The 14,060-nt window shown below is 40.3% G+C and overlaps 1 protein-coding gene across 1 annotated transcript; it reads left to right on the plus strand.

The window, feature by feature from the left end:
• Positions 1-18: 18 nt before the first annotated feature.
• LTO1 (LTO1 maturation factor of ABCE1) lies at positions 19-10,811 on the plus strand. Its single transcript, XM_065402616.1, has 5 exons — positions 19-238; positions 1,577-1,682; positions 3,678-3,748; positions 8,582-8,699; positions 9,086-10,811. The coding sequence occupies exons 1-5, from the start codon at positions 180-182 to the stop codon at positions 9,152-9,154; spliced, it is 423 nt and encodes a 140-aa protein (XP_065258688.1). The 5' UTR covers positions 19-179; the 3' UTR covers positions 9,155-10,811.
• The last annotated feature ends 3,249 nt before the right edge of the window (positions 10,812-14,060 follow it).

The following is a 14,060-nucleotide window of genomic DNA, read 5'->3' on the forward strand; positions in this document are numbered from 1 at the left end:
CTAGCCGCGGCGGCGCGGATGGGGACAGGCCAGCGAGGGACGCTCCTTCCTTGTCCCCCCCTCGAGCCTGCGCACTAGAAGCGCCTCGGCCCTGAGGCCTCCGGCTCGCCGTCCCTTCCCAGCATGCCCTGAGTGGAGCCTGCGCGTCCGGCCGGGAGTTCGGGGAGATTCGTCGCGCTATGGAGGCGGCTGCCAGCGCTTCGGATATGTTCGACGCTATCGTGATGGCCGAGGAGAGGTGGGGCTGGCAGAGGGGAGCCCTGCCCGGGGCCGGGTCTCTCCCCCGTAACGGTACCGGGGCGGGGGAGGGGGGAGAGATCAGCCCTCCCTGCCCCGGAGGGGAGCGAACTTAGACCGCTGCGGCTACAGGCGGGGCGCGCCCCTCCCCTCCGAGCCGGAGCGCGAGCCCCCTTCGCGTGACGCGGCCGCAGTACGGAAGCCGGAAGTAGGGTGTCGTTACGATACCGTTCCGCCGCAACCTCAGCTCCTCCCTCTCGCTGCTGAGGTCGGGCTGCGCGCGGGGCTGCGGCTGGTGCAAGGTGGATAAATAACAAAGGCCTGGAAAGGCGGCGGAGCCCGAGACTGGGGAGGTGCGTGAGAGCCGTCATCCCTTGGCGTTTAAAGCTGGAGGCGGCCCCGAGCCAGGAGCCTACTTGCCTGCCGCGGGGCTCTGGCAAACCGTGTTAAGCACAGCTGTGAAAAGCAGCGCCTGCCTGCGCAGGGACTGCCCCCGGCTGTGCCGAGATTTCCTAGCGCTCGCCCCATTGGGAAGGTGCTGTAAGGAAGACATTTGTCTTACCGTGTTGCCCTGTCACCCACCTTACCAAAGCAGGGGAGTTTGTTTTTTTAATATATTAGGTTAAAGAATCATAGACATTAAGATTCTATGTTCGTTTCTTTGCAAATGCTGGCTGGAAAGAGAGAGTGCTGCACTGTTTGGGATTTAAACGTTGGCCTCCATCATTGCAGACAAGATATCTACCACCATCTGTTACATATCTGAATGCTTTCTTTTAACACTAATTTCTGAGAGTCTCCCCTTTAGATTTTTCTTTCCCTTTCCCAGCCTTTCTACCTTAACCAAGACATCAAATATTGCAGAATACTACTGTATGCGGTGTAGTGGTAGTCATGTCAGTCCCAGGATATGAAAGAGACAAGGTGGGTGAGGTAATATATTTTATTGGACCAACTTCTGTTGGTGAGAGAAACAAAGCATTTGAGCCAGAGCTGGATGGTCTAACAGAACTTTTGTCATCTTTAAATTGTATTCTTTAATCTAATATATTAAACAACAACTCTCTCATCAACAAGTTGGTCCAGTAAGTATTACCTCACCCACCTTGTCTCTCTGATACCACTTTATAGCAGATAGAGTGGTGTAATTGTTACTCCACTTTGTCTCGCGAATAAGCAGTCTGAAATTGCTTTGAAATCTGTTGGAATTATGAAGGCAATATTTCAGTAAAAATAATAAAATATTCAGTATTTGTATGGCCTAGTATTTCTGCATTATGCCTTTGCTGATATTAAAAAAATAATCCTAATAAAACCATATCTATTTCTCCCTTTACAGATTTCATGGTGAAGGGTATCAAGAAGGTTATGCTGAAGGAAGTCATGTTGGTGTTATTGAGGGAAGGAGGTATGGAGCACTACATGGTGCCAAGATTGGGTCTGAGGTAAATGTCGAAACTTCCTAAAAATCAATGTGTTGCTGAGATTAGATGGTGTTGTACTGAAGTAGTGCCTGAGCAGAGCATGATGGGTGACCTAAATCTTGTATTGTTTGTATTGCTCCATGGCCTTCATTCCAGGAACACACAAAAAACTGATTTGTAAACTGTTCTGAATCTACCATTTAATCCCATACAAAAAGCTATATTAAGAAAACATCAACATTGCTTGGTTAAGCACTTGAAATTCCATAAGATGCAACAGTTGAGGTTGTAGGTGCATGTGTGTTGTGCAGTCTTTAATTACATAATAACATCCTGTTTCTCAAATAAAACAATTTCACATTTTTTCCTTCAACCTTAGATATACATGTGTCGTGTCTTGTACTATTATGCACTACTCTGTATTTCAGGCAGCGTCAGCGAAACTCACTTAAAGGAGGTATTTTGTCACATGAATGCCTAAACATGAAGCTTTAACATTCTCAATATATTTTTGTATTGATTTTGTTTGTTTTTGTTTTATGAGAAAAAGAGAAAAATAAAAACATAAAAAGGATCTTTACTCTCAACATTAAAACTCTTCTGGCTTGTACATATTGGCAATAAGAGGATGTAACTTCCATAATCTGGAGCAGTTTAGCTAGATGCCACCCGGGCATCATATTCTATGCATCTTAATAGAGAAGAAAAGAAACCCACTCCTGTGCATCCCAGGAGCTGTGCAGGATCTAGGTTCCCACCTGCATACCTTAAAAAAAGTGAATAGCAGCCCTTTCTATTTGTTTTTCACTTTCATTACAGTTTTTACTGTAATGGTAATTTAACCAGATTACTGTACTGCCTACCTTGTCTCTGCAGTTAAAGGTCCCAATCTGCTTGCACAGTCTCATTGAGATCAGGTGGATTTCTGTGCAAGATTGGGACATACATTTTGTGAAAGAGAATAACTCAATCAAATAAAAAACAACTGTTACCTTCACGTGAGCTCAGTGAAGGATCCACCCCAATTTTCAGCTTTCTCCCTCTCACCATGTTAGGTGTAGAATGTTTACCAAAAAAAATTGCAGTAATTATTTTATAATGTGAGCTATGTATTCTCTCCACCCCCCCCCTTTTTTTTTCATAATTAAAAGAAAGCTTTAACCATTTTTGCTCAAATTCACTTTCAGGAATTATTCAGCTTCGAAGTTTGGGGTTTCAGAAAATTGAGTGACAGAAAACTGGGCATTAGAATGAAAACTGTTATGAAACTGAAAGTGGCAGCCATCTCTTTCAATATAATAAACAGTTAACTACGCTAAGAATCTGATCTTTCAGTGTTGGCTGCAGAACTTTCTGATTTCATGTTATGGGCTTGCCTCAGAGGACCACAAAGGACTAAAAAGGACTACCAAAGGAGTGGTGGTCAAGACAATTGTGGCCATGCAAAAGCTCTCAGAACTTGCTCAACCATTTTAAAAGATGCTTGATACAGATAATCCTGCCAAATTTCTCTCTCAGGTATTTATAGGGAGTAAAATTTTCAAAAACACCCAAGTGGCTTAGGCACTTAGGACCCTAGGTCTCATTGAAAGTCAGTGGGACATAGGCTCCTAAATGTCTAAATCACGTTAGAAAATGCATGCTTTTGAAAATGTTACCCATTATCTTATCTCCTAGGTGTCTTAAGTTCAGTGCCATCATTTCTCTTCCCCTCTCCCCCCATGAAGCTGGATTTGTAATTATGACTCAGACGTGTGGTAATAGAGGTACACATTTCTGAGGGAACAAAGCAGATGAAATATGGTGGGGTGTTTTGCAAAACTGCACTTTCCATTGCAGTTTAAATTGAAGAGGTTCAGCACACGCTGATGCAAAACAGATTTTAGAAGTAGCATAACAAGATGTTTCTATTTTAGTTTGTCATGTACTAGTGATTAGCTAGAATGTATTAACTTATTGTTTAAATGAATACAGATAAAGGGGAATTTTTTTTATTGAATTCTTATAAATTCACAGATTGGATACTATCTTGGGTTTGCATTGACATGGCAGCGTCTGCTTCACAGATCTGCAGAAGAAAAGCCCAGGTATGGTTTAAAAAAATAGTATTTATTAATATTGATTGCCCTGAATTTAATAGTTTCTTTTCTCTAAGGAGAGGCTAAAATATTTTTATAGGTGCCCTAGTAAAGCTCGTTATTTCTTTAAGAAATATACAGGAGGAACAACCGATAATTTGTTTTTTTTTCTTCGCATTACAAGAATCAAATTTGCAAACCGCAGGCAGAGTGGTTTTTTGAAATGAAGTAAAGTAGAAACCATGACAGTATCATACATGCAAGGATGCCCTCTTCACAGCTATGATGCTGAGAAAAATATAAATTATTGATATAACTGTAGATATTATCTTTTGAGTGAAACTACTAGTTGAGAGTGTACCGAGTTCTTACTGCTAAAGATTGAGGGTCAGAGTCTATGCAGCATTTTCCTTCAGCCACGGCACACTCCCTACACTGAGGTTGTGATGGGGGTCCGAATAGGATATCTTACTGCTCTCCTACACCATGCTTGCACTGGGAGAATTCTCTGCCCAGCTGTGGGACAATATGCCACTGCTATGATCTGTGTGGGGCCACAGAGGAATGGCAGAATCCCTTCCTGCCTGTGTTTACTATTGCCTGTTCTTCTGCAGCATTCATAATTTCAGTGGCAGGAGGAATGCAGAGCTGAAATCTTGGTTCTCAGGAAAGGAGTCTGTTGTGTTAGCCCACCCAAGGCTTCCTTTTAGTACATGACGAATCTGGTGAGGTCCATGATTTGGATCTGCTAATTGTGCCATCCATGAACCATGTAAGTTCTATACATCTAGATGTATTTAGCCAGCAGTCTTAGATATTCAGGTTCTCTTAATATGACAGGATTGACAGGCCTGCTAGATTTTTATAAATTTCCATTTATATGGTGTCTTTCATCCCAAGTCTTGTATATGATTGTATTCATGTAATGCCTGTCTAACAATGTATCACAGACTTCGCAATACAACAACTGAAAACAAATTAAGTACTACAAATATACAAGATATAAACAATTTAAACCTATGTAAAATCATAAATAAAATCAGTGTTGCTTCAGAGGCTTTCTTAAATGTAAATGTTTTTAAACTTGCTTTAAAAGAAGCCACTTCTGTTGTCGTCTTGTCATAAAGTATGTGTGGTGTGGAAGGAATATTCCAGTCCTGGAGCAACAGGTGCCAAAATACACAGAATTTTCATATTCCAGATAACCTATACTTTAGACCTAAGAGAGTGGGATGGTGTAAAGGGATATTTAAGAATCCCTCAGTGAAGAGCCTTGGGCTATGTTTACACTTAAAACGCCAGTTTAGACACTCATTACAGCGACTGAAGGGGTTCTCCATCTCTGAGAGGCAGTAGGTAGGTCAACAGAAGAATTCTTCTTTTGATCTAGCATCGTCTACACCTGGGATTAAGTTGGCATAGCTACATTGTGGCTACATTGTTGTAAGTTTTTGGTGTAGACCAGCTCTTAGAGATAATTTTAAATTCAGTTCACATTCATGTAGACAGCTAATGAAGTGAACACAACAGGAATATGGATTTTCCCTGTCCATTGTGTGTTACCCAGTTAGCTCAGTAAACTGTAACATTCAACATTTGTTCAAATACTAGGTATAATTCTTGATCAGGGCTGACATTAAATTAGGTATCAGCTGTGATCATAACTGATTTTTACCTTAAGTATGTGTGAGGGGAATAGCTTATGTGGAAATGCAGACCTTGTATAGAACTTAAAGTGTAATATTTCAAATGGGTTTTCTCTTGATAGAGAAAAGTTACTTTAAACCTTATCAAGATGAAGATTCCAGAAGATAGTTGTTTGAGCTATATACCAGTTTCAGAACAGGAAGGTATTGAAATTGCCTTGTTGAAGAAATGGAGATGTTGAAAGTGATCATAAGTTTGAACTTATTTGTAATTTTGCTAAATGTTTGCTAAACTGGCTGTTTCAAGGGTGCTCTTTTTAATAGGATTTTTATATTGAACTTTTTGTAAACTGGTGACATAATGTCATCTTAAGACCTTGCTCTCACATAAGACCATGCTAGCTTCCTCTAAAGTGGTCTCATGTATTTGGATTGTTTATATTTATTTGGGGGCGGGGGGTGTTGGGAAGAGTGGTCACAGACTTAGTCTCTCTGTGTAATACAAAACACAGAATATTTTTAATAGGACTTTTCCAAAGTGATGCTTGCTAAGGGTGACCTAATTTGAACCTGATTGGGCCAAGTTTCATGGCTCCAAGTTAGGTCTTGCACCTGATTTGTCTGAAGACCTTGGAGGAAGGCATTGCAAGGCAGAGCAAAGCAAAGTTTCCAAACCAATACAATCAGAATGATTGGAGGGCAACGAAAATGATCAGGGGGCTCTGGGGCACATGACTTAGGAGGAGAGGCTGAGGGAACTGGGGTTATTTAGTCTGCAGAAGAGAAGAGTGAGGGGGGATTTGATAGCAGCCTTCAACTACCTGAAGGGGGGTTCCAAAGAGGATAGAGCTAGGCTGTTCTCAGTGGTGGCAGATGACAGAACAAGAAGCAATGGTTTCAAGTTGCAGTGGGGGAGGTCTAGGTTGGATATTAGGAAACACTATTTCACTAGGAGGGTGGTGAAGGACTGGAACGGGTTACCTAGGGAGGTGGTGGAATCTCTATCTGTAGAGGTTTTTAAGGCCTGGCTTGTCAAAGCCCTGGCTGGGATGATTTAGTTGGTGTTGATCCTGCTTGGAGCAGGGGATTGGACTAGATGACCTCCTGAGGTCTCTTCCAACCCTAATATTCTATGAGTCTGTGAAATGAAAGTCTGAGAAGCTTTCAGGTCAACAAGCCATCTGCAGAAAGACTGATCTTCCAGAATCTCCCAGACTGATCACCTTGGGGAGAGGAAGTCACAACATCAACAGCCAGGCTGCTCCAGCCTTTGACGAGTCTCTCCCTGCACTAGAAGGAGACCTTTTAGTGAGAAGCTCTGTGCCAGCAAAACATCACCATCTCCTTTACTGCAGTTCCAGAGCCTATTTTAGAAGAGACAAGAAGACTAAGAGCTGAAGAGTGTGCATCCCCTCTCTTACCTATCTTGTTGGTTTGTCTTTTATTTTTATTTGCTGGGAGACACTTCCACACCCAGAAAATAAAAAACTACGGTAAGTGTGTGGCTGTGTGCATTCACATTTGTATGAGAGCACCCATAAAGTCCACACAGCGAAGGTGCCTGAAAGAAAAGTTCCCCAGGTTTAAGCAGCCTTATATATTGTCTCAAAAAATTATTCATTAAAGTGTGTTCTGTGTCTGTCTAAAAGTCCTGAGAGACTTGAGTGTCATCTATAATTTCTGGTAAATAAGAGTTGTTTAACATCTGCTGATCAAGAGTGTTCTGTTAAAGTCTCTATTATTAGATCCTTGGTGGGCAGTGAGGGAGAAGGGAGGAGGAAAGGGTTAGACGCCAAGTAAGAATTGAAATCTGGGAAGGAAACTTTATAATTTGCTCTGAGGCTGTGGTCCAGACATTAGATGATTATTTGGTTTCAGTATTAAGATACTTAATCAAATCTATAACAGGAATGGTTGAATTTAGTAAAATTCTTTAGGTGAGACTCATAACCAAACAGACGGCTACTTCTTTAGTCACCTCCTTGGGTTTTAAGAATTATTTAGTATTAATTTAATTATTTAATTCCATTACAGTCTTGTGACTAATTTGTTTTCTTAATTTGATAGTGTAATTAAAAAATATCATCAAAGCTAAGTTACTATTACTATTAAAGTATTTTAATAAAATTTATAAAAAGATACTGAGTAATATTTCTTTCAATACCAGAGCATTTGAAGACCTGGGTTGATACAAACCCAGTCAACCTAAAACCCTGACCAGCTTCTCCTAATTAGTTTTGGTTTGCGCAGATGTCCAATTGCAGCTGTCTTGTTCACCTGACATATGCAGTGCATGTTAGTCTAATGTGAATGCCACAACTGTACTGCACTTTGAGTGTTTTAGAACTCAGTGTCAGTAATAACGGTGACTATAGGCTCCCATTTCCATTTTAGATCTGATCTTTAGCTGTCAGGAATCATTTTCTCAAGCCAGTGAGATGTAAGGGCATCAGTACTATTTCATGAATGATCCAGAAGTAGTGCCAGAATGCCTGCAATCTCGGCTTGCCCTACCTGGAGAATGGCTTAATTACTTTTATTTTTTCCTTACTGCAACACAAGTATGTCTTGCAAAAGCTTTTTGATACCAAGAGTCTGAATTTCTTAGTGCCTGTCCTGCCAAGTGGGAAGTAGATTTTTTTTTTTTTTTTTTTAAACTCTGCCATGTGTATATCCATAGGTCATTATAATTTTTCTAGTGTCAGGTTGTGGTAGAGGTACCTTAAAGAGCTGCCACCACCACACATAAACAACTTTGAAATATATTTTGGCAATCTGTCTTACATTTATCATCATTGGTAACAAAGAATAGTAATAATCTGTTTAGTAATACGTTGCATTTTCATAGTTCCCTCCAGCCACTGGTCTGGAAACATATTATAAATATTTCCCAATACTATATTTTCTAATGAGTCTAAGGAAAAATCTTTGTCAAGATATTTACAAATGCATTTAACACAAAGTACACACAGTGTGTGTATTGAAAAACTGATACAGCATATGATTGACATCGGTAGTCTCATTGACCGAAATGGGGAACATTGTATGAGAAAACGGTGGCAGGATTGGTCATGTATTTTGAAGTGTAACACTTTAATATTAAATACTCAGTGTCGTCTTCATGTGGCAACTGAAACAATCTTATTTCTGCTGAATAGAACCACCATAAGAAAATCTGTATTTTCATTTTTTGCAGTAAAAAAATAAAGGCTCTGGAATCATTAATAGGAATGATTCAGAAATACCCTTATGAAGACCCCACTTATGACAAACTTCATGAAGATCTGGAAAAAATCAGAGGAAAATTTAAACAGGTTTGTAGTATTTAGTTGTCATTTTAGAAAGTAATAGCAATTTCCGAAAAGATTGCAGTCTAAATTGGCAGTAATATAAAGCTGCAATTATGCAGTTCAGAGTAATTATTGTTATGTAATCTTTCTGGGCTACTTGTACCAGTTACAATTGTAATGTTTATTTAACTTAGCACTGGGGGGGCAAAATAAGGTGCAATTCTCCAGTCCATAGCAAATGCAATAAACTCATCCTCAAGGAAAAAGGCTAAAAAGCCATTTAATACTGACTTGAGAGAGAGCTGTGGAAGGGAGAGGAGAAAAGAGTAGTAATGGGGAGGGTATCTTGTTACAAATTTACCTGAAATACACACACATTTTAAAACACCTATGTGTTTGGTTTTTTTTAGGTTTGCTCATTGCTAAATATTCAGTCTGATTTTAGAATCAATCCTGAAAGATCTGCACTTACTTTTTGAACATAACAGATGAAGATAAACATATATGAACAAAGAAGAAACGTTAAGGAACAGATATCTGGGGGAATGATTACAATAATAATAAAGGCAGATAAAGTCAGAATAATAAACAGGTTTTTATTTTACAAAAGGGAGGGTAGAAGAGTTAAGCAGTAGTGGAAAGGCACCCCTTTAATGTTTGCTGTGTCCCAGTTTTATTTGTTCATTGCAGTCAGTGCATGTCCTGTTTAAAAAACAAAAATGCAAAACCTCCATATTCATGCAACACTAATCCCATATTGATAGTCTGTCTTTAATTTCTATGGGAAAAATTATTTGCTTCTATGATGGTTTGTTTTATGATGTTTCTCCCTTGTTTATTATCCAAAGGATGGATATTTCAAAACATGTATAGATCACTACGAATTTACACAATATGTATATTTACACAAATAGGTAGTAAGATATTTTCCTTGTCCTGAGGAGCTTACAATAAAGAGCTAGGTTATTTTTGATGGTGAAAGGATGAAACAGAAGATGGGATAACAGTGAAGAGGTGTATTACAGACATGGTTCTCAAAGCAGCTACAGCTTAAAACAGAATATTGCTGCTCTGTTGTTGATTTTCTGTATTGTTTCCATGAGCTCTGACACCTGATGTCTGATCCAGTGCAGAAAAAATATATTGGCAGCTGAAAGTGCTGAAAATATTTAAAAGAAAAAAAGATTGAGATCTACCGCTTAGAATAACTAACTAATGGTGAGGTGTTTGAGGTAATATCTTCTATTGGACCACTTCACCCACCTTGTCTCTCTCACATCATGGGACCAAAAATACTACAAAAATACTGCAATAATTGAGTGGTAAATTGTTTCCAAGATGGGAAATGTATTTTTCAGTTTCATTCAGAAAATGGATGCTGTCAGAATATGTAAGTGAATATTCAACTATATTAGTTTAAGAGAAACCAATTATTTTGTTCAAAAGATATTCTGTATTTTGGTGCTAGAATATTTATGTAACTTTTCACAAATAGAATGTAATGTGGTCACTTCTAGAAAGCATTTCACTACAGTGTAGTGTATGTATATCTGTGGAGCCACTTCATTTATAAGTCTGAGCAACATTCCTTTGTTAATTTTTTAATTATTTTTTCTACATACAACTATACCAAAATTCATCATAATACACAAAGTAAATAAAGAGGATTACAACATTCCTTTTAACGTGTGTGTTTATCCTGCTTTCACATTTGAGAGATGAAGAGGGGAAATTGCACTACAATTTTAAAAGGTAAATTCTAAAAAGTGATATACCAGATCTTTACATTTTTTTTACACATATGCCATTAACCAGAGGCTTTGTGTAATAACTCACATTTTGATATTTTTGAATATCTGTTTACATAGCCAAGCATTTCAACAAATCATACATATAAAGTAACTGCTTTAGAGCCACCGACTTGAAGAAGCTATTACATCAACTCAAAAATAAGATCTAAAAGTAAAACTTGCAAGAAATTACAAATATATCTTCACACTGGTAAAAATTGAGATTATATAAAATGTGACTCATCTTTAAATATTTTTGATTATGGTGTAAAAATTTATTCTCCTGAAATAGTTTTCTTAAAGTATTAGTTTATACTGCTACAGTTTGCATTGATTTAATTAATACATAAAATGGAAAATATTCTAAAATAAATAACTAACACACCAGAAAGATTTGTAAGTAAATGTTTCAAAACCAATATTTCTTCAGATCAACAGAAAACATTGAAAGAGCTATCATACAATACATTGATCAGTTAATATCAATAAAAGGGGTCTGCATGTTAAACATGTTCAGCAATTAACATTCTTAAAAGCTTTTTGCATGGGTATTTGGATGGTTTCCCTGCAGCATCTTTCACTGACAAATTTTGGAAGCAAGATACCATCCTAGAATGGGCTATAAAACGGTGTGATGGGGTGACTACCCCACACAAGCTCCGAGTAGGTAAAAAGGGTCAATTTAGCATGTGACAGGCTGCTGGAGGAGAGCCAGGGACTAATAAAGACTAATTGATGATGAAGCCCAGCTGGATAGGGGCAGGCTAAACTTGTATTAAGCCAGCAAGGTGAGCAGGAGAGGCTGGTAGAAAGGAACGCTGCAGCCTCTCCCTAGAGGAGGAGATTTGGCAAGAGACAAAGTGGTTCTAGAGGGATAAACCCTGGGATTTGGCCTGGGAATACAGATTCTGGCAAGAACTTTTTTTTTGGGGGGGAATAGTCACAGGGAGCAGAGGAAGCTCCACTGGTAAGGGGCGGGGGTGTGGGGGTCGGCAGAGCTAGAGAAGAAAGAAAGGAGCCCAGGAAAGCTGTGACGGTGTGAGGGTGTATAGACTGGTTGTTGGGGCATAGGGACTCTGGACTGGAACCTGGAGTAGAGCGTGGGCTTGTGTTCCCCTACCAGCCACTGTGGAAATAGCACAGTCAGGGCAGTGGATTAGAAGACTGCCTGAGACTATTTGTCCAGAGGAACTTTGATGTCCCGGAGGGGGAAAACTATAGTGAGCTGGCAAGAGGGCCATGCCACAAGGAGGGAGCAACTTGAGTCCTGGAGAGGATGTAACTTGACTCCAAAAAGACCAAGGGAGACCAGGGCCTAGAGGCAAAAGAAGGGGGTGTCAGACTGGTTGAGAGCAAATCCCTAAATAAGCCACAAGGAGGTGTGTCAGCGATGAGTAGTAAACCCTGTGACAAGCAGTTTGAGGGTATCCCTCTGTTATTTAGTTTCTAACAGCTTTTTGGCAACCACATCCAGCCTTGACGTGCAAACTCATGAAAAATGCTTAATTTTAACCTTATATTTATTCAGCTTTTAATATACATTAGAGCAGGGGTTCTGAAACTTCATTGCATTGTGACTCCCTTCTGACAACAAAAATTGCCACACGACCCCAGGAAGGGGGGACTGAAGCTTGAGTTCACCTGAGTCCCACTGCTCTGGGTTGGGAGGGCCAAAGGCTGAGCCCCAGGCAGGGCACGGGTCAAAGCCCAAGCCAAAGGGCTTCAGCCCAAGCCAGGGGGCCTATAACCTGAGCCCCGCTGCCCAGGATTGTGGGGCTCGGGATAAAGCCTGAACCCCAGCAAGTCTAAGCCAGCCCTGTTGACCCCATTAAAATAGGGTCAGGACCCACTTTGGGGTCCTGACCTACAGTTTCAGAAGCGCTGCATTAGAAACAAATTAAATTAGCAAAAATAACGGGAGAAAGGAAAATATCACTCTTGAGAAAATAAAATCTTAACTTTATATCCACTTCAATGAGATCTGCAAAATCGGTTAAAAAAAAATAGTTTGAACTGCATCTGTGAATCAATTTTCTTTCAGGAATCAAATCAAAGGGTTTGTTACATGTTGACTTCAAGAATGAAAGGATGCAGACCATTTGCTGTGTGGCTAATTTTGACTGCTATAAAATGTGGTTGGTTGCAATCCCTGTATTATGTTCACAATGAAAAATCCAGAAATCAGTTCTTTTTTGGCGGTATGAAAAAAAAATGGAAAAGTCAACTTACTGTTCCTGTGCATCATGGTATTGGCAGAGATAAATAGCAAGGGATGCTGGACACCTGGAACTCATGTTTTTCAAGATGTGTCTCGCTCTTTGGGATCTTTGCCCTGGATCCACAAAGGGGATTTAGGTTAGAAAATCACAGAAATACTGTGATCCACAAAGCCTGTGATAGGTACCTAGGCTTCCTATAGAACAAATGGGAGAGAGAGGTGCCTTAGAATGGGATCTACAAAGCCAGCATCTCAGATGAGCTGCCTAAGCTAGCTAATAGAAGATGATGCTGAGAAGGGTACGAAGCCCCACCCCTGTGTCAGTCTGGCATCTAAGTCCAGGCTGCTTGTGATTCACAAACAGAGGAAGATGGGCACTGACCACTGAAGTTGTGTGTGGGGCCCAATCAGATGCCATCTCATTCTAGACAAAACAGCCAGGGGGAAGGAGGAGCTCCCTTAAAACCTTTTTTGTCATGGCTAGGGTACTCTCTTGGGATATGGGAAACCCTCCTAGTTGAAGTCCCCGCTCTGTCTGATGAGAAGGGATCTGAACAGGGATGTGCCACCTCTCTGGTGAATGCTCTAACCATTAGAATATAGAGTTGGTCTAACTCTCTGGCCCTATTATTTAATTAAAGTGGAACAACTTCAGTAGGAGAGCTTGAGGAAGCCCCTCTCAGAATACTCTGTAGCCTAGTGGTTAAATCACTCACCTGAGAGGGAGTAGATCCCTGTTCAGATCCCTCCTCAGCAGAGGGAGACTTGAGCTAGGGGTCTCCTGCTTCCCAGGTATGTACCCTAACCACTAGGCTAAAGATTAGAAAGGTTCTTCTCCTTTTCTGCCCCCACCCCCCTCCCATTGGATCAGGGCATGCATGTGACTTAGGGAGCTGAACATCTATTTACCGGTCTGTAAATCTCACAGGCACTTAGGTGAGGTATAGGCATTGGTGTACCTGGAGTGAGGTAGCAGTGTGTATGCTCAGAGGCTGAAACATAGTTGCCTAGGGAACTATTACTGCGAAAACTACAGCACTCAGCGATTTTAGGTTAAGCAGCAGTGAAGCGGAAGTTCTGTGGATCACAGTAGTGTCTAAAAATGGGACCTAGGCACCTAAGTATCTTTGTGGATCCCACCCTTCATGCCTAGTTTACAAACTTCAGTATAAATGAGGTAGGAGCATGAAGACGCAAGGCATCTGTAAATTATTTTATTACTATAACTTTATATATTGTAAGGTGAATGTAAAGTATCACATCCAGATACAGCAGTAAAGAAAGTACATTAAAATATTTTAATCAGTCCTTCTGAAATGGAAGGGCCTCCACAAGTCGGAGCAGAGTTACTGTGGAGTTGACTGACTTTAAGTAGAC

Source organism: Emys orbicularis, chromosome 4 (assembly GCF_028017835.1).
Source record: "Emys orbicularis isolate rEmyOrb1 chromosome 4, rEmyOrb1.hap1, whole genome shotgun sequence".
Lineage (NCBI taxonomy): Eukaryota > Metazoa > Chordata > Testudines > Emydidae > Emys > Emys orbicularis.

Coding starts and splice junctions, on each gene's coding strand:
- LTO1 (XM_065402616.1), top strand. CDS start 180: ATGGAGGCGGCTGCCAGCGCTTCGGATATGTTCGACGCTATCGTGATG. Junction 239..1,576: donor ATCGTGATGGCCGAGGAGAG/GTGGGGCTGGCA, acceptor CTCCCTTTACAG/ATTTCATGGTGAAGGGTATC. Junction 1,683..3,677: donor GTGCCAAGATTGGGTCTGAG/GTAAATGTCGAA, acceptor ATAAATTCACAG/ATTGGATACTATCTTGGGTT.